The 17,583-nt window shown below is 37.7% G+C and overlaps 1 protein-coding gene across 4 annotated transcripts; it reads left to right on the top strand.

Moving 5' to 3' along the window:
• Positions 1 to 1,581: 1,581 nt before the first annotated feature.
• Positions 1,582 to 16,804, top strand: LOC116168271 (WD repeat-containing protein 26). 4 transcript variants are annotated; one of them, XM_031483997.1, is made up of 11 exons: positions 1,582 to 2,004; positions 2,080 to 2,442; positions 2,497 to 2,653; positions 9,477 to 9,661; positions 9,710 to 9,944; positions 10,462 to 10,621; positions 10,672 to 10,847; positions 11,771 to 11,949; positions 12,005 to 12,221; positions 16,155 to 16,329; positions 16,379 to 16,804. In XM_031483997.1, the coding sequence occupies exons 2-11, from the start codon at positions 2,246 to 2,248 to the stop codon at positions 16,441 to 16,443; spliced, it is 1,746 nt and encodes a 581-aa protein (XP_031339857.1). In that variant the 5' UTR covers positions 1,582 to 2,004; positions 2,080 to 2,245; the 3' UTR covers positions 16,444 to 16,804. The 4 variants fall into 4 exon arrangements, with proteins under 4 accessions (XP_031339857.1, XP_031339856.1, XP_031339859.1 ...); XM_031483999.1 differs by having other exon boundaries at positions 1,583 to 2,204; positions 2,252 to 2,442; XM_031483996.1 differs by having other exon boundaries at positions 1,582 to 2,442.
• The last annotated feature ends 779 nt before the right edge of the window (positions 16,805 to 17,583 follow it).

Here is a 17,583-nt window from a genome sequence, read left to right on the forward strand (position 1 = left end):
CGCACACGAACGAAAATTAGAATACGGAAGTCAAAGCGATAATATTCAAATTAATTAATCTCACAGGCAGATTCTCATTTGTTGTAGGTAGTTATTTTTGTTGCATAAAGTTAGGCGTTCTTTAGAAGACTTTTTATCATTTCAAAGTAGACATAGGAAATCCTTGGGGGCTCTGTAAAAAGGCCCTGCATGGACTGTCTGAGTCCGGTTACTTGTTGACACTGAGCTTGGAATTGCCCAGTCGCTTTAATCCTGGCCCTGACAACGGAGGAAGCAATTCGCCTAGGGTAGGCTCCGGGCCCGACGAAGACCCCACCACTGCCTTTTCACAAGTATGGGACCCTCCGGAGCCTCTGCCTCCACAACTAAGTGTGAAGTGTCTAATGGCACCCTTGATATTGATATTTAAAAACGCCCTCCCGGCAGGCATTCGCTCTTTTCCAGCCTGCACATCAAGGTTGTGCGTAGAGCCGTCTCCGTGGACGTACCACCCTGTAAGCATGTTGGAACGGATGTGGTGGTCTAAGAACCAGTAGGTACCCTATTTCTTATGTATGCAACCACCGGACTTCTCCACCGTTTTTAGAAGAAACGATGACAGGCTGATGGGCCTGTAATCCTTCGCCATGTCGTCATTGGCACGACCGGGTTTGGTAGGTACAAAACCCTTACTTTTCTCCAGCTTTCCCCTAAAGCCAGGTAGGATCTAAAGAGGTAGAACAAGGTAAGAGCAGCGGCTCCACTTCCAGGCCCTTGAGCAGAAGAGCCGCGAACCGTTCCAAGATCTTTCTGGAAACTCCAAACGAGGAATTAGCATATCGTCCATCTTAAAGCTAAGTAGGATGCAGATAAAACTCGCTACAGAAATGGTCACAGGGTATTACTGTCGTTTGACCAAACACCTGCACAAAATGGGACTGATGGCTTTACAGCCCGTTGTGCAAGGGGTTGTGGCGAGGAAGACGAAATACCGCACCACGTCAAATGTGAGGCATACACCAAAGGCAAAGGGACTGAATGCCTACTTGGAAATGAAAAACATTGGATAAGAGGAAGTAGCGAGGGTCGCTATTAAAATCCTGGATATTGTATTTCGGGGTCCGGGGAGCACAAATAGACCAAAAGGTCAGTGCAACAGAAACCGACTGGGAGCACCTCTAGTACTATAATAATGATAATAATAAAGGTCCTAAAAGATTCTAGAGGGATTCTAAGATAATGCTAATAGCAGATTCTACGAAGACTCCCAGAAAATTCCAGGGATTGTAAACGTGTTGAACGTTTTCTAGACGTTCAGAAGATTCTAGGCCATTAAAACTTCCTACGAGATCCCAATGAGAGTCTAAGAAAATTGGATGATTGGAAGGGAACGTTTAGGGAAGATTCCAAGACGCTCTTTCACGTACGAATCACGGATTCGAGATATGTTACGCGAGGAGTTTGAGAATGGGATGGGATGGTGGAGTGGAGACGCTTTCTTAGTCCTTGTCTCTATTGACTGAATCCTATTTGCGGTTTGCCGTTTCCGCTTATATTAGATCATAGTGCGTAAATGCGTACAATTTTTTGACAAGAGGGGAATAATCAAAATGGACCCAAAGTAATAACTGATCAGTGAATGAAATCCGTCTTTAAAAACGCCAGGTGTGTACTAAATTTTGAGTTTTTACTGTTTTTAGTTGTGAAGGGTTGTTTTGTTTACAAATAATGCAGAACAAAATAATAATCAAATCCTCCATGACGTCGGGCGCATGCGCATTTGTAATGGGGTTACAGCTGTTTCCTAACAGCTCCCAGCTGATCTTTGTTCAACAACTGCAATCTCATTTCGAATTCTGATACCGAAGAAAGCCTTTTATTAAAGAGACAGGCAATTTCGCACGTTTCACCGCCGCTTTACGTAGTCCACCTAAATTAGCAATGGACGCAAAATCGAGTTGCTTTCAATTTTGATGAAAATTACGTCCAGCAGCTTTTGTGTGTACAACACCTTCCCGAAAACAGGTGACGTAATCGGATATTTACAATTACTATGCGCTCTCTCTACCTTTATTTTACGTAAATCTTCGCTATATTTAGATCGCGAAGTATTTAAATTGAGTACGATACACAAAGAAAACTGGATTAGAAAGTAAACATTTCAAAAATAAGTCTGGCCTCCACCAGCGAGTCATCGGGGGACGACGACGGTGGACAGCCGCCTCGTAAGAAATCCCGAAAAGACGACTGCGTTTTTATTGAAAACATGCAGGCCGCGAGCGCAAGTAACGGGTGCATCCAAAATGGAACGACGACCGCCGATATCTCGACGGAAAACGGCCACGACGACGTACAGCTCGTCAGTAACGGCGTGGCAGACGCGACGCCCATTGTTCCTTTGGACCAGACGAATCAGGACATCGTACGACTGATGGGACAGTATCTTAAATCCGTGGGATTAAAGTGAGTTCGTCGACGAGCGCAAACTTTCGGGGTAAACCGCTTATGCTATTTCAGTCGTACCGCCGAATCTCTTATGACAGAATCCGGATGTCGTCTCGATCATCCGGCCGCCGCAAAGTTTCGTCAGCACGTAATGGACGGAGATTGGAATAAGGCGGATCATGACTTGCACGAATTGAAATCGCTTTTGGGAGAGGCTAACAATCTTGTGGTAAGTAAATTGCTCCGTCTATGCTTTCTGTGTTACCCGCTTCTCTGGTTGGGAGGAAGAGGCTCGACTGTAACTCAAAAATGTGGCCTCAAGTGTCGACATAGTAGTTTTCCTCCATGCAATCAACTAGTTTAAATATATAATCCGATATTTACTTCCTGTACATTTAAACAATGGATTTTCCCATATCCTAAAGGAAAGGGGTGAAGGAGGGGGGGGGGCGAGCTGATAAATTTTTTGCTGAATTTTGAAAAGTACATTTTTTAACTATTAAGTGGACATATACAGAGTGTCCAATTATTAATTTGGAAATAGATCTTTGATAATTGAAGTTGCCTAAATTATTTCAATTTTTTAAATATTTGGCAAGTGGCCCTTTAGAAGCTAAATTGTCCTTTGCAATGCAAGCAAGGCATATTTATTATTTTATGCTTTGTGTAAGAGTAAAGCTTTACTCGATATGTAAAGAACTCAAAAAAATCAAAAAATGTATACAAGGTGTTCCAAAACTGATGTCAAAGTTCTCAGTTTTGAAAATGTGAAAGCTTCATCTTTAGGATTATAAGTAGGTACACCTAACATAATCCTGGGTACGAATAGAAAAATTGTTTTGAGAACTGGGTTCTCGAGGGGTGTTTCACTGGGCAAAGTTTTGTACTTGGTGTACTTCCTGTCCTGCCAGTAATTCTGTGTGTACTGCCAGGTACTACCAAGTCCTGTTTGCATATTGTTATGAGTTATGACCCACGAAACAAAGCACCATCTTATCCACTTTTTTTTTTAAATAAATGCAAACTCTATAAGGATACTATGTATATGATTAAAGCAGGCATGTCAAACTCATTTATTATCAAGGGCCATTTTAAAGTTTCCACTTATAGCTGCGGGCCATATCATAAAAAAGTTCACATAAAAAAATTTTGATATTTTATTATTCACAAAAAAGTATACAAAATAATACAAAAAAACGAAAAAATGCAAATAATCATAAAATCGTTAGTACGCGCTCAAGAAAATGTACCGTGTGTCCTATTTTGGTTGAAGCCTCAGTGTATTTCAGCTGTTTTTAAAGTAGTGGTAGAACGATACCGATATTGATATCGGTATATCGGCATATCGGCAATTGTTGCCGATTATCGGTATCGTATCGTATCGGCAAGGTAATTGCGCCGGTATATCGGCAAACAATTTTTTTAGCTGTTTTAACTCTTCAGTGCATAAATGAAATACTTTATTAAAGAAAATAAAATGTTTTATTCTAAAGTTAACATTTTTACTAAAAAAGTTAAAAAAAAAACAACAAAAAATATACCTAATATAGCAGGTTCTAAATACAGTATATACAGGGTGACAATTTGAAAACTTACCACCCCCCATATCTTAGTAAATAAACGAGATATTTAAAAAAATCAAAATCCGTTTCGGTAATTCGGAGGGGGAATCACAATGACATAGTTGGCGACGCACCCCCTCCAACCCCCTGCGCCCCAGCCACCCCAACTTTTAAATCTTAAATAGTGACCCCCCATGTGTGATACGTCGTTGGAAAGCTCTGAAAAAATGCTTTCCAACCATACCAAATAGCATTACATTTAGGTTAGTAATTATCGTGCAAATCAAAAAATAAACTAATATGATACATTTGAAATCTGTCGTATTTAAAACGCAACCGGCGAACATAGACGAACTAAGACAGAGAATAATTCAAGAATGTCGAAATATTGCAAAACCAACATTTGAAAAGGTTCGACAAGAGTTTGAGAATAGATTATAACTGGCGATCAAAAATGAGTTGCTGTCGAGTCGGCTTTGGAAGTTCAAGTTAAATACGATTTTCCATGTTTATTTTTTGATTTGCANGGGGGAATCACAATGACATAGTTGGCGACGCCCCCCCTCACCCCCCCTGCGCCCCAGCCACCCCAACTTTTTAATCTTAAATAGTGACCCCCCATGTGTGATACGTCGTTGGAAAGCTCTGAAAAAATGCTTTCCAACCATACCAAATAGCATTACATTTAGGTTAGTAATTATCGTGCAAATCAAAAAATAAACTAATATGATACATTTGAAATCTGTCGTATCTAAAACGCAACCGGCGAACATTAGACGAACTAAGAGAGAGAATAATTCAAGAATATCGAAATATTGCAAAACCAACATAGGAAACGTTCGACAAGAGTTTGAGAATAGATTATAACTGGCGATCAAAAATGAGTTGCTGTCGAGTCGGCTTTGGAAGTCCAAGTTAAATGCGATTTTCCATGTTTATTTTTTGATTTGCACGATAATTACTAACCTAAATCTAATGCTATTTGGTATGGTTGGAAATCATTTTTTCAGAGCTTTCCAACGACGTATCACACATGGGGGGTCACTATTTAAGATTTAAAAGTTGGGGTGGCTGGGGCGCAGGGGGTTGGAGGGGGTGCGTCGCCAACTATGTCATTGTGATTCCCCCTCCGAATTACCGAAACGGATTTTGATTTTTTTAAATATCTCGTTTATTTACTAAGATATGGGGGGTGGTAAGTTTTCAAATTGTCACCCTGTATATATACTTAATACTTAAAATTTAACTTTTTGATATTATGATGCAAAAACACTAACATTTCAGCCCTATCTGCATTTAGTCTATTTCTTTTAGGCTCGTAAATATTACCCAATTCACTAAAAAGTTGTTCACTTGACACACTGGCAGCGGGTGCTGAAAGGTAGACTGAAGCTGCGTTGTACAGAATAGGTAATTTGTTTTTTTCTGCCTTCCACCACTCAAAAGGGGTAGAGGCAATGATCTCAAAAGTTTTTGCTTGACCGTGTCTAAATAGTAACGCCATCTATTGTTTGCCGATACGATACGATACGATATATCGGCACGTAAATATCGGTATCGGCCGATATATCGTATCGGCAAAAAAAAGTGATATCGTTCTATCACTATTTTAAAGAAAAGAGACTTGCGGTTTTCACGATTCTGCGCCACTTTTTTGTGAAACTTAATACCACAAACAGAATCAATCCAACTACGTTTGTTTCTGAGGTCTGAGATATAGGGTGAATATGAAAAATTGGACTTCTTGTGATGTTGTCATATCTGACTACCCATGTAAGATAGAAAAAAGGTAAAAACTGTCTATTTTAGGTATTTTTACATAGAATCCAATGACGTAGTAAAGAAAGTTTGGACAACCGTTTCTGAGATTTGACCCAAATTTGATATTTTTGTTTGCATTCTTTTTCGTGATTACATTAATGTATCATCCTGTACTTATTTACCATTTTTCAAAATGAATTGACGTGTAACGTCAGCCATTTTTGTTAATTGACATCAACTGCTTTAGTTACAATGGATACAATAAACAAAACAAAATCTCCATGAATCCATGGCCTACTATTCAAAGAAGTAAAAACTAAGGTTTTTATTGTTTCATCGCTAAAATTTAAAAAAAAATAGGTTGTGATACATCAATGTAATCAGGAAAAGGAGTGATAAGAAATTAACGTTAAGATATACAGAGTGTTGCATTTACTAAATAACAACTTTGGCTCAAACCTCAGAAACTTTTTGACTTCACCCTGTATCTCAGAAATAAACGCAGCTAGATTGGTTCTGTTTGTGGTATTATACGTTTCACAAGTCTATCTTTAAAAACAGCTGAGATACACTGCAGTCTCAACCAAAGTAGGACACACGGTACAATTAAATTTTATAATTTACAAAAATCTTGTTGGGCCGCAGGTTTCAGAACGGGGGCCGCGTGTTTGACATGCCTGGATTAAAGGAACATCTAATTCCTTGCATTTGTTATTCCAACAGTGCCTCGGTCTTTCTTAGCCCATCGTAAAGATCAAGGTAAAGAAATCTTATATGCAAATGTCAACTGTAGATGGTTGCGATCTACAGAAATTATTTTTGAATGTACAGGGTGTCTCATTTTAACGGTGTAAATAAATGATTTTTAAAAAATATAACACCCTGTATATTCTTAGTTGTCATTTGTTGACCTCTACAATCTACATTCAAACCCACTCATATTTTGATGTTTTGTCACTGTTGCCATCTTATTAATTTTTTTCTGAATCGTAGCTACCCTGTTTTTTGAAGTTCAGAAATAAATTTGAGTAATAATATTAATCCCAGTAAAGGGCAGCATTTTGGTAATGAGAAAGTTGGATTTAGTGATACAGGGTGTTCACAATGAAATGGTAAAAATGCTATTTTTTTCAAATAATAAGTACCACAATTTGTTTAGGTATGGTGACCCGCATAATGGTCTTTTGTGCTCTCTTTTAGAAGGAATGCCCTCTTAGTTTTTATGTTATTAAGTATTTTTCACAAAAGTACCTACCCATTAATGAATTACATGTTTATGCACCGGAGTAGGCTGTGATAATAAAAATCAAAAGAATAAATAAGTGCTGCAAATGTACTCCCTATATCGTAGTGTAATAAGAACTACAAGGTTTAGATACAGGACGTTCCTTATAAACTTTGAAGAGAACACACGAATAGCAAAATAAACTTGTGGTATTTCTGTTTGAAAAAGATAGTTACTTATGGCACTTGGAAAAATTTGAAAATTTACCATTTCATGGTGAACACCCTGTATCACTAAATCCAACTTTCTCATCATCAAAGTGTTACCCTTTACTTGGATTAACATTCTTGCTCAAAATTGCTACCATTTATAAAAGTGAGGCTTGTTTATAAGGAATTATCCGGAAAAATAATTATTAAGATGACACCATATAATATAAAATATACAGGGTGTTCTATTTTAAAAAAATCAGTTATTTATTTGCACCGTAAAAATGGGATATTTTGTACATTCAAAAGTAATTTCTATAGATGCACAACCATCTGACATTTGCACGAAAGGATTTTTATATTTTTAACCAGGTATGAGCTAGGAAAGAACGATGCACTGTTGCAGGACCCTGTATTTATTTATCTTGAAACGATTTAATAACTTGTAGGATCATATGTTTTTGGAAAAAAGTGTCATAAGTACAACAGTTGTATAATTCTAAGGGCGCTAATCGGTAGTCACCTTGAGGATGACCTTGATTTCCAAATGTCCCTAATCTTTCCTAACGTAATCTAACAATAAATCAATTATAATAGAATGCGATTATTTAAACAAAAATTAAGCATGAAATAACTTAATATAAATCAACAATTCAAATAATATTTATTTATTTATTTATTATCCCTCTCTTGTTCTGGGCCCTCAACAGGCTTGCGCCCAATTGCAGAGTGACCCGCATAATGCTTTTTAAAGGTGCCTCTGCAGAAGGTCTTAAGTAGAACGTAGAATTCAAAACTGCATTCAAATACAGGGGGTTCTATTTAAAAAAAATGTACCATTTTGGCGCCCTATTTTGTGGGCGCACCCTGTATAATTCTAAATATTTTTAAAATGAGGTGAATATTCAACCATATCATAATACAAAAGCACTCTATTGAAAAATGTTATCTTCAAGGCATTAAGTTGCTCCGTGCAATCGTTGACTCACCCTGTACAGGCTGGACTTACTGAATAGCCTCAAAGACAATTTTTGTTCCTTATCTGAATATGCTTGTCTAATCGTACCTAAGGAATACAATTGATTGGGGATGGTGCACATTATTTTCAAAATTCGAATATATGCCATTTGTATAGTTTGTGTAGTAGTGTGGTTTCAGCACCTACAGTAATGTTGGGTCAACCTGTATATTTAATTTCAATTGTTTTTTGAACGCAAATGTCGTCGCCAATAATTATTATACGTCTTCTAGTATAAGAACAGTCGCAGGTAGTCGCCTACTGTAAAACTTGTGTCTTTTCTTCGCATGGACTAGATAGAGATGAAAATATAAAAGCATAATTTGTGTACAAATCATATGCTACTAATTTTTCAGTGCAATTGCGAAGAGCAATTCGAGGTCAACTTTATTTTGTATCTGAATTATTTAACGTTTTTAATATTGTTTAATTCGTTTATTTTATTTTTGTCGACATCTGGAATTGTTTGCGTAGTTTTGTTAAAGTTATCTAATTTAAATCTGGGTTGCAGCGATAAGAAATTTCGTGATCGTTGCGAAAGGTAATTAGTTTCAAGATAGGACGTGTCATCGCCGTAGTTTAACACAGGTGCAGATCATTTTAAGACTACACATTAAAATATTAATTTGCTTTCGTCTTCTAAATTACAAGAGCATTCGGATACAACAAGGACAATTGAAATATCTTGATGGCAAATGTTGCAAACGGATTAATTGCAGTTTTATTTACGGTATCCAGGTACTGTGTTCATCTACAGAGTGTTCACTAAAACGGGTAAACGTGATTAATGAGCGCATGCGCAGGTTATGCAATATCATCAACTTTTGTATTTTTTAATTTATTTTGTTAAAATTTTAACCACAGATACTTCTGTTAAAGACAAACATATCTCATATTGTGAACTTAGAGGCGCAGTGCCAACTTAAGCTTATTTATGAAGATATTTGTTTGACGTTTTAACCATCTAGTAAAGAAAAACATAGCTATGGTCTTTTCGGAAGTACTGATTAATCCATGGAAAATGTGCCCTAGGGAGAAAACCTTTGTACATATTTTTTTGGTACAGTAATTGCGCCTCTTGCCTGATCCATCACTCAACACTTTTGTCCGTGATACCTCTTTCTTTTGCGGCGATTGCGTGATTCTGTCATTCCAGGTTTTTTCTTGTGTGCTGCACTTGTCTCTCATTTTTCATTCCAGATGATTTTTACCTCCTTTAATTTCCTTTACTAAACGAGTCCTCAATTTCGCACTTTCATTAATTGATATTACCTTAGGAAATGAAATTCTTAATACTGGAGCAAAAGTATTTAGAATACCTCGAAGACGGACGCGTTCTGGACGCCTTGCACGTACTCCGAAACGAGTTGACGCCGTTGCAACATAACACGGTGCGTGTACACCAACTGTCTAGCTACATGATGTGCTCGAGTACTCAGGAATTACGCTCTCGTACCAACTGGTAAGTTAGTGATTGAAACGAACGTGTAACCGAAATGTTGATTTGCAGGGACGGAAAGGGCACCAAATCACGTGGCATCCTAATGGATAAACTTCAGGCGTTTCTTCCGGCAAGTGTCATGTTACCTCCGTGCCGTTTACGGTCATTGCTCAATCAGGCTTTAGAGTTTCAAACTTTACGCTGCCGCCACCACAATACCTCTCAGGATACTGTCTTTACAAACACGTCGCTTCTCATCGATCATTGCTGTCCCAAAGATTCTTTTCCCACCCACACTATACAAGTAGGTAGTTTTGTCTAGATACTAAAAAAAGTAGTTCTGGTCTAGCAAACCCAGTTGGCGTTACTGTCTAGATAAGAGACAACCGTTGTTTCTTTTTGTTAGAAGTGTCTAACTATTGTTAGTACAAGATTCCACATAAGGTCATCCTTTGCTCATCTGTTTACCAAGGGAAATACATTTTTTATCAATCTTGGTATGTAAACAAAACACATTACAAATGGGTTGTCTACAAAAGTCAAGAGTACCCTGAATTAAAATTAATGTAATTCATATTTCTGTCTGTTTCCCATATGCAGAGAGCTATTACGCTCCGTCCTTCTCTTCCACACGGAAAAATACACATACAGAAATATTAATTAAGGGTAGTCATGACTTAATTTTTGAGGCAACCCATTTGCAATGTGTTTTGTTTACATCTCACAATTGCTAAAAAATGTATTTCACTCGGTAAACATATGAGCAAAGGACCTTATGTGGGATCTTAGACTAGTACTAAATTAAGCATTTGCTTTTGAAGGTTTTAAATGATCACTGTGACGAAGTATGGTTTTGTCAATTTTCCCCCGACGGTATGAAATTAGCGACCGGCTCGAAAGACACCAACGTTATCATATGGGACGTCCATCCGGAAACTTGCACCATCACACCTAGGAAAACCTTAGAGGGCCATTCGTATGGTAATCGATTTCTCGTTGTTGTCGAGGTATTTACCAGTAGGTGCTTGCAGGAGCGGCGTACATGTCGTGGAATAGCGACTCGACGCATTTAATTGCCTGCGGTCCGGAGGAGAGTCCCGAAGTTTGGCTTTGGAATATTGAGACCGAGAAATGTTTGAAAGTATCGCAGTCTCCTGAAGATGTATTAACTTGCTGTGCTTGGAATAAAGATAATAATAAGTTTGTGGTATGTATCTAATAAGCGCATACTGGAATGGATGCGCAATCCTAAAATGTTATACAGGGTGTCTCAAATTGAGTAGGATAAAATGGCTATCTTTGTTACTATTATACTTACAGATTCAGTTAAATTGGTAAAGCTTTATTTATTTTATTTTTATTTTTATTAAATATCCATGATTGAACCAGGGACTCCTGGTCCAGCTTCAACTGAACTGAAAAGTTGTGTAGTTTTTGATGTTGATGGATATTCTGAGGCGATATTTTGAAGAAAATAAATTGTTTTGTAGATAATTGAAAAAAAGTGAAAATCGCCATTTTTAAAAAGTTCAAATATTTTAGTAACAAAGAGTGCTATCAAAAAAGTTTCAAATAAAAGTAGCAAGATTTGCTGAGATAAATAAATTCAATGGACATAGAACAAAAGTTATCAAAACGGCGGTTTTTGAGATCTTCCTTATTTTAAATGGACGCCATATTGGATTTTTACGTAACTCATTTGGGAAACAACCTTCCATTTTTGCCTTGAAATTTACAATGTATTTCTTATGGCAGTAATGCCATGGCCGTGTCGATGATGACTGTGCAAGACAATAAACAAATGCATTTGGTATCAATCACAATCAGCCATGGAATTATTGCCATAAGAAATAATGTTAATTCCCAAATGAAATACTAGGTGTTTAGTACCACTGATTTTGTAATGGCGATTTTCACTTTTTTCCAATTTTTTCAAAATATCGCATCAGAATATCCATCAGCATCAAATACTACACAACTTTGCCAATTTAACCGAATCTGTAAGTATAATAATAACAAAGATAGCAATGTTATCCTACTGAATTTAAGACACCCTGTATATGGCGTCCATTCCAGTATATTTGTAGTTCACCGAATTAGGGTAAATGTCTGCTAAAATGAACGTTTTAGGTTGGCGGTATTCGAGGTCATTTTTACCAATGCGATATGGAAGGGAATATATTGGACACTTGGGAAGGTGTCCGCGTTAACTGCCTTTGGTGTAGACAGGACGGTAAATCCGTTCTCGCCTCCGATACGCATCATCGAATCCGTTCTTATAATTTCGACGAACTTTGTGATAATAACGTGTACGAACCTAGTTCGAGAGACGCAAGTCGACCATTTAGTACGTTCCATTTTTAGGTTGCAAGAGGAGCATCCGATTATGGCATTTTCTGTTGACCGCAATGATCGATTGGCACTTCTGAATGTCGCGACGCAAGGGGTTCACCTGTGGGACTTGCAGGATCGGTGCTTGGTACGTCGTTTTCAAGGCGTGACCCAAGGACATTTCACGATACATTCGACGTTCGGTGGCACCAATCAAGATTTTATAGCGAGCGGAAGCGAAGACAATCAAGTAAGTTGATTTATTTTTTTCATCATTTTTGAAGTGTTTGGTTTCTTCCAAAATTTTGGAAAAAAATGACAGTTGCCAAAAACTTCGATTGTTTTTAGGCAGAGCCTCCTTATTTGGATGATCTTGGTTATTTTAAGAAATAGGATGTTGATTAATTGGGGCATAAAAATTAATTTTGGTTCCTGAAAGTTTATCTTCAGGTTCGAACAGTTCTGTGTGTCCTATTTCGATTCCCTGGGTCACTTTTTTGTGAAACTTTTAATACCAAAAAACAGAATCAATGTAGCTACATTGGTTTTTGAGATACAGGATGAAAACGAAAAGTAACTTTTTGAGATATCATCATGCCTTACCCATTTAAGATAGAAAAAAGGTAAAAACGGCTGATTTTAGATATTGTTATGTAGAATCTCAGGGCGTAGTAAAAAAAAATTTGGGACCATCATTTCTGAGTACTTCTTAAATGCACCACCCTGTAGATTTGAACTTCAATTTTTTTCATTTTTTTTCCTGATAGGTATGTACAGGGCGATTGCGCGGGCGGATAAGATGAAGATAAGATTTTTCGATAGATTACTTTTGTATTATTTTAAAAATATTTGGAATTATACAGGGTGCGCCCACAAAGTAGGGTGCCAAAATGGTACATTTTTTTAAATAGAACCCTTTGTATTTGAATGCATTTTTGAATTCTACGTGTAATTGTACATCTTTTTTATTATATGGTTAATATCCGAAAAACTAGTAGTTTTAAAGATAATTCGATTTTTAAGTAAACTTGGGCATTTGCAAGCGTCAGTATATATTGTCAAAATTATTACTTAAATTTTAATTCCAAATTTTATATCTTTTATCCTGGGTTAAGTAAAAGTCAAATAAATACATCTACTATGAAACATTAAAAAAAAATAGCTTACAGGGTGTTTTTTTTCTAGAGCCAAAGTTACAAAACTTGAAGTTAAAAAATGCTCACTTTTTTTAAATGGAACACCCTGTATATTTTTCTGTCATCTTTTAGTTCCTCCAAAAACCTTCAACTTTTGATAATAATGTCCTATCTCTGATAGTTTTCGAAATATCTTGGTTTTCCTGGTGTTTATATTCTAATGAGATCTTTTCAAAACTATCCGAGATAGGTATAGGGCATTATTATCAAAAGTTGAAGGTTTTTGGAGGAACTAAAAGATGACAGAAAAATATACAGGGGTTCCATTAAAAAAAAGTGAAATTTTTTAATATGAAGTTGCTTTGGACCTACCAAAAAAACACCCTGTAAGCTATTTTTTTTAATGATTTATAGTAGATGTATTTATTTGACTTTTACTTAACCCAGGGTAAAAGATATAAAACCTGGAATCAAAATTTAAATAATAATTTTGACTCATATACAGGGTGATTCCTATAGTACCTGCCACCGTTTGGGAGCGTGTAGGTGGTGCGTAGGGGAGTATTTTGATATAGGACACTTGGGGTCGGAAATCTAAAATAAGGGTGCCAGAGCCAAATTTACCTTCTGGAATTTCGCGCCTGTAGGTAGGCAACCCAACCGGCCGGCGGTGCACACGGAGCGATCTCAGGCGGCGATGTGTGGCTGACACTTGATCAGAGATTTTGTTTGAACCCACAAATCCGTCGCAACGCCGCGTATGCAAGTGAATAAATCACTATGGGCAATAGTAATGATAATAGTTGGCTAGATGTAGGAAGTGCATTGGAGACAACGGGGGCCACGTTGAACGACTTAGTAAACGTTATTGCTTTTTGACTGTCGTTTTCCCTCCTTCCCTCCCATGTCTGCTTCATTCGCCTAACTCGCTCTGCATCGGCTCCGCGCGAAACGTCGGTCGGTTGGGGTTGGCCTACTAATACAGCAGTGAAGATTCCAGAAGATAAGTTTGTTCTGCGCGCCCTATTTTTAGATTTCCGACCCAAGTGTCCTATATCAAAATACGCCTAGGCACCTCCCTAATACGCTCCCAAACGGTGCAGGTACTAATAGGAATGCACCTGTATACTGTACTCTTGCAAAATGCCCCAATTTTCTTACAAACTCTGATTACTACATAAAACTACTAGTTTTTTCGATATGTAAGCCTATATCGAAAAAATCTTATCTGTCAAGGCCATTAGTATTCCGCGCAAGTCGTTGACTCACCCTGTACACAGGCACAACCACCCACTACACGAAAATCTTGTGATAATTGTACTGAAAAGGAACGTTGAAGTTCGGTTTCCTGTGGATGTATTTTCACACCCCCAGATCCCCCCCCCCCCCCCCCCAACCTTTAAAACTTTTAAAGACTAATCTAGAACGCTCTTTAAGATTCAAAGGGAATTTGATATTATTTTCTCAGGTTCATGAACTTTCTTAAAGATAAATAATGGTTTCAAGAGCCTCTGGGGGGACTTTTGAGTACTTTTAGAGAGTAACTCAAAGCCCTCAAAGGTTCATAAACGTTTCTAAAGGCTCAAAGACTTACAGGTCCAGATTATTAAGTAAAGGAGTGAATCTGAAGAACTCTGGAAGATTTGCTGCTGTTTAAGGCCTTACCCAAATTATAAGCACTTTTCAAAAATTCCCGTAAAGCCTATTAGTGGCTTTGAAAGGTCTATAACGCGTTTGGAGGCTCCTGGAAAACCTTTGGTGAAGTTCCCGAGTCCTTAGATGAAGTAAGACTGTTGGACTAAAGTATGAAGAAAGCTCCTCTTCGCTCATTTGTCGCCAAATTAACAGCTGAAATCGAAACAGATCTGTACAGGGTGTTCCAAATTGCGTGTTTTTGATGTTTTTCGGTGACATTTTTCGAACTACTTTTAGGGAATGGTCCTAGAGTCCTGGAACTTTCCCGTGCAACTCTTTTTCGAAATCATTGAGCGACGAGGCTTGAGGGGGGGTTAAAAATTAACTTTATCTCTAATTGTACTCTAATGAAATGTCTCAACGAAAGAAACCGTTTTCTACCAACTACTGCCCTTCTTTCTGTCCTCTTATCAAAGTACGGAGGGGTGGGGAAGGGGGGGGGGGGGGGGAACTAGTTTCATCCTTCATGGTACTCTAATGAAAGGTCTCGACGAAAGGAATTAATTTCTACCAACCATAGCCCTCCTCCTCGACCTCTTACCGTGATCGGGTATATTCCATTATATCCCAAGAATGGATTGTCGGAAGAGGGTACTCTCAAAGGGCGATCTGCAAGAAATATATCCATTGGTGATGTCAAAACAAAAGCTATTTCGGTTAAAAAAATGCGCTTTATCTGCACAAGAGCACAATTTATACTTGTTTGTGTTTGTTATTTCAGTTCGTATATCTTGTGTTTGTAGTAACTGATATCAGTATGTAAATAATGGCATCCAGAACCGAAATAGAAGTTTAAACCTTTAAAGTCGTTTGTAAATAAATAAAGGTTTTGACATCTTTTGTATTTTGGTCACCCAAAATACACATGTACCATTTCTTATGCATCAAGGAATAGAGTTTGGTCTTTTTCCCAAGAAAATTGATGCGTAAATAACATGACATCTTTTGGCTACAAATATTTTGGGCACCAAAAATGCATATGGATCACTTCTTGGGCATCTAGGAATAGAGTTTGGTCGTTTTCCAAACAAAATGGATGATTTGACCAATCTTGGGCAACAACTTGGTGGATACTAGGATGCGAAAGCTAATTTTTGATAGTTGCACACCTGGAACGTATAAGCTTCCATATAGCGAAAACCCAAAGTCGATATGAGGTCTAGGTACTAGGGAGTGAGCTATTTTAGCCAATATTGTGTTTCCTAGCGTAACCAAGATCTGTAAGAGGAAAAATAGACACTATACAACAAGAAACCAAACTAAACAAATTGACCATGCCAAATCAAATTTCTTATGTTTTTAATATCGAGATACATAGCAGATAGATAAGGATACTAATGAAAATGTTACAGGTTTACATTTGGCATATCAGAAATGAATTACCGATAGCGACGTTGCCCGGCCATACACGAACCGTTAATTGCGTTGCCTGGAATCCTGTACATTGCAATATGCTGGTGTCCGTTTCGGACGATTGCACGATAAGAGTGTGGGGTCCAAAAGATAAGGTGCCTAAGCCGACAGGTGGTAATTGTGCGGTAGGTCGGGGCGTTTTTATTAACGGGGAAAATTGCAGTGTCTTCATCCAGCAGCGATTCCAGCAATAACAGTAGCAGCACTTGGAACGACATGGTCTCATAGTGCCAATAGTACAATTGTTTTTAGAGTTTTTTAATTAACCAAACAAATTCTGACAATTTTATTGATTGAAAGGTTGTAATTTAAGGTGTAGAATATAACTGACGAGATGTATAATTTAAGTATTGCATATCTGTACATTTTTTGTGACGAGTGTAATTTGCGCAACACGAAATTTTACTGAGCATGTACCTACCTACTCTTGGTTGTAATCGATCGATGTGGCAACTTCCATATTACTATGTCGGTATAAAATTTATTCGTTAAGGAAATTTTTATACTCTAATTTATGTGTTGTTTATATTTCATTTATAAAAATATTTATGGTAGAAATAAATGCAATTTATATGGCGGATTGTAGAAATGAAAGGATTTTGGATTAAGATAGGAGGGTGAACTACCTCCCTGACTGGAAGGGGAGGCGTCTCTAATCGTAGCCATGTCCGACTAGGACACCTCCAACGTGGATAGTCTCAGTTGGATTAGACCGGGACATTCACAAAGTGTATGGTGTGCCATCTCTTGGTCTGTGTAACGTCCTCTAGAAAGGTGGGAGAGCTGACTGGATCATAAAACACCTGGTTTGAGGTCAGTCTGGCTAGCTCATCCCATTTCTCATTAACTTGCGTTCCAGAGTATGCCCTTTGACCCATGCGATCTTAAGGGTGTTGTTGCTTGCTACTTGCTCTATGCGTGGTGACATTTGGAAACCATCCTAGAGGTAGTTTTACAGTGACCAAGTGTCTGCGGGGCGCACTGCTGTAACTGGAGATTCTGATAGATTTGTTCTTTATGTTATGCACAAGAACTTTTCTTGGAATGCAGTAGGAAGTTTGCCTAATGGTTTGGTGGTATGGAAGTTCAGTTCTTTGGAGTAGGTAAATACCAGTGCATGTTCCTTCCATTGTTTTAGATCCATCTGTGAAGATGAATATGTCGGGTTAGGATGTTAGAATAAAATATTAGTGAGGTTAGGTTAGAGTGACAGTTAGGTTAGGTCAGAAATCTTGTATCAGGAGAATATAATGTGCGAGGAGATTGAAGGTTAGAATAAAATATTAGTGAGGTTAGGTTAGAGTGATTGTTAGGTTAGGTCAGAAATCTTGTATCAGGAGAATATAATGTGCGAGGAGATTGAAGGTT

The sequence above is a fragment of the Photinus pyralis genome, unplaced genomic scaffold (genome assembly GCF_008802855.1).
Source record: "Photinus pyralis isolate 1611_PpyrPB1 unplaced genomic scaffold, Ppyr1.3 Ppyr1.4_LG4, whole genome shotgun sequence".
Classification (NCBI taxonomy): Eukaryota; Metazoa; Arthropoda; class Insecta; order Coleoptera; family Lampyridae; genus Photinus; species Photinus pyralis.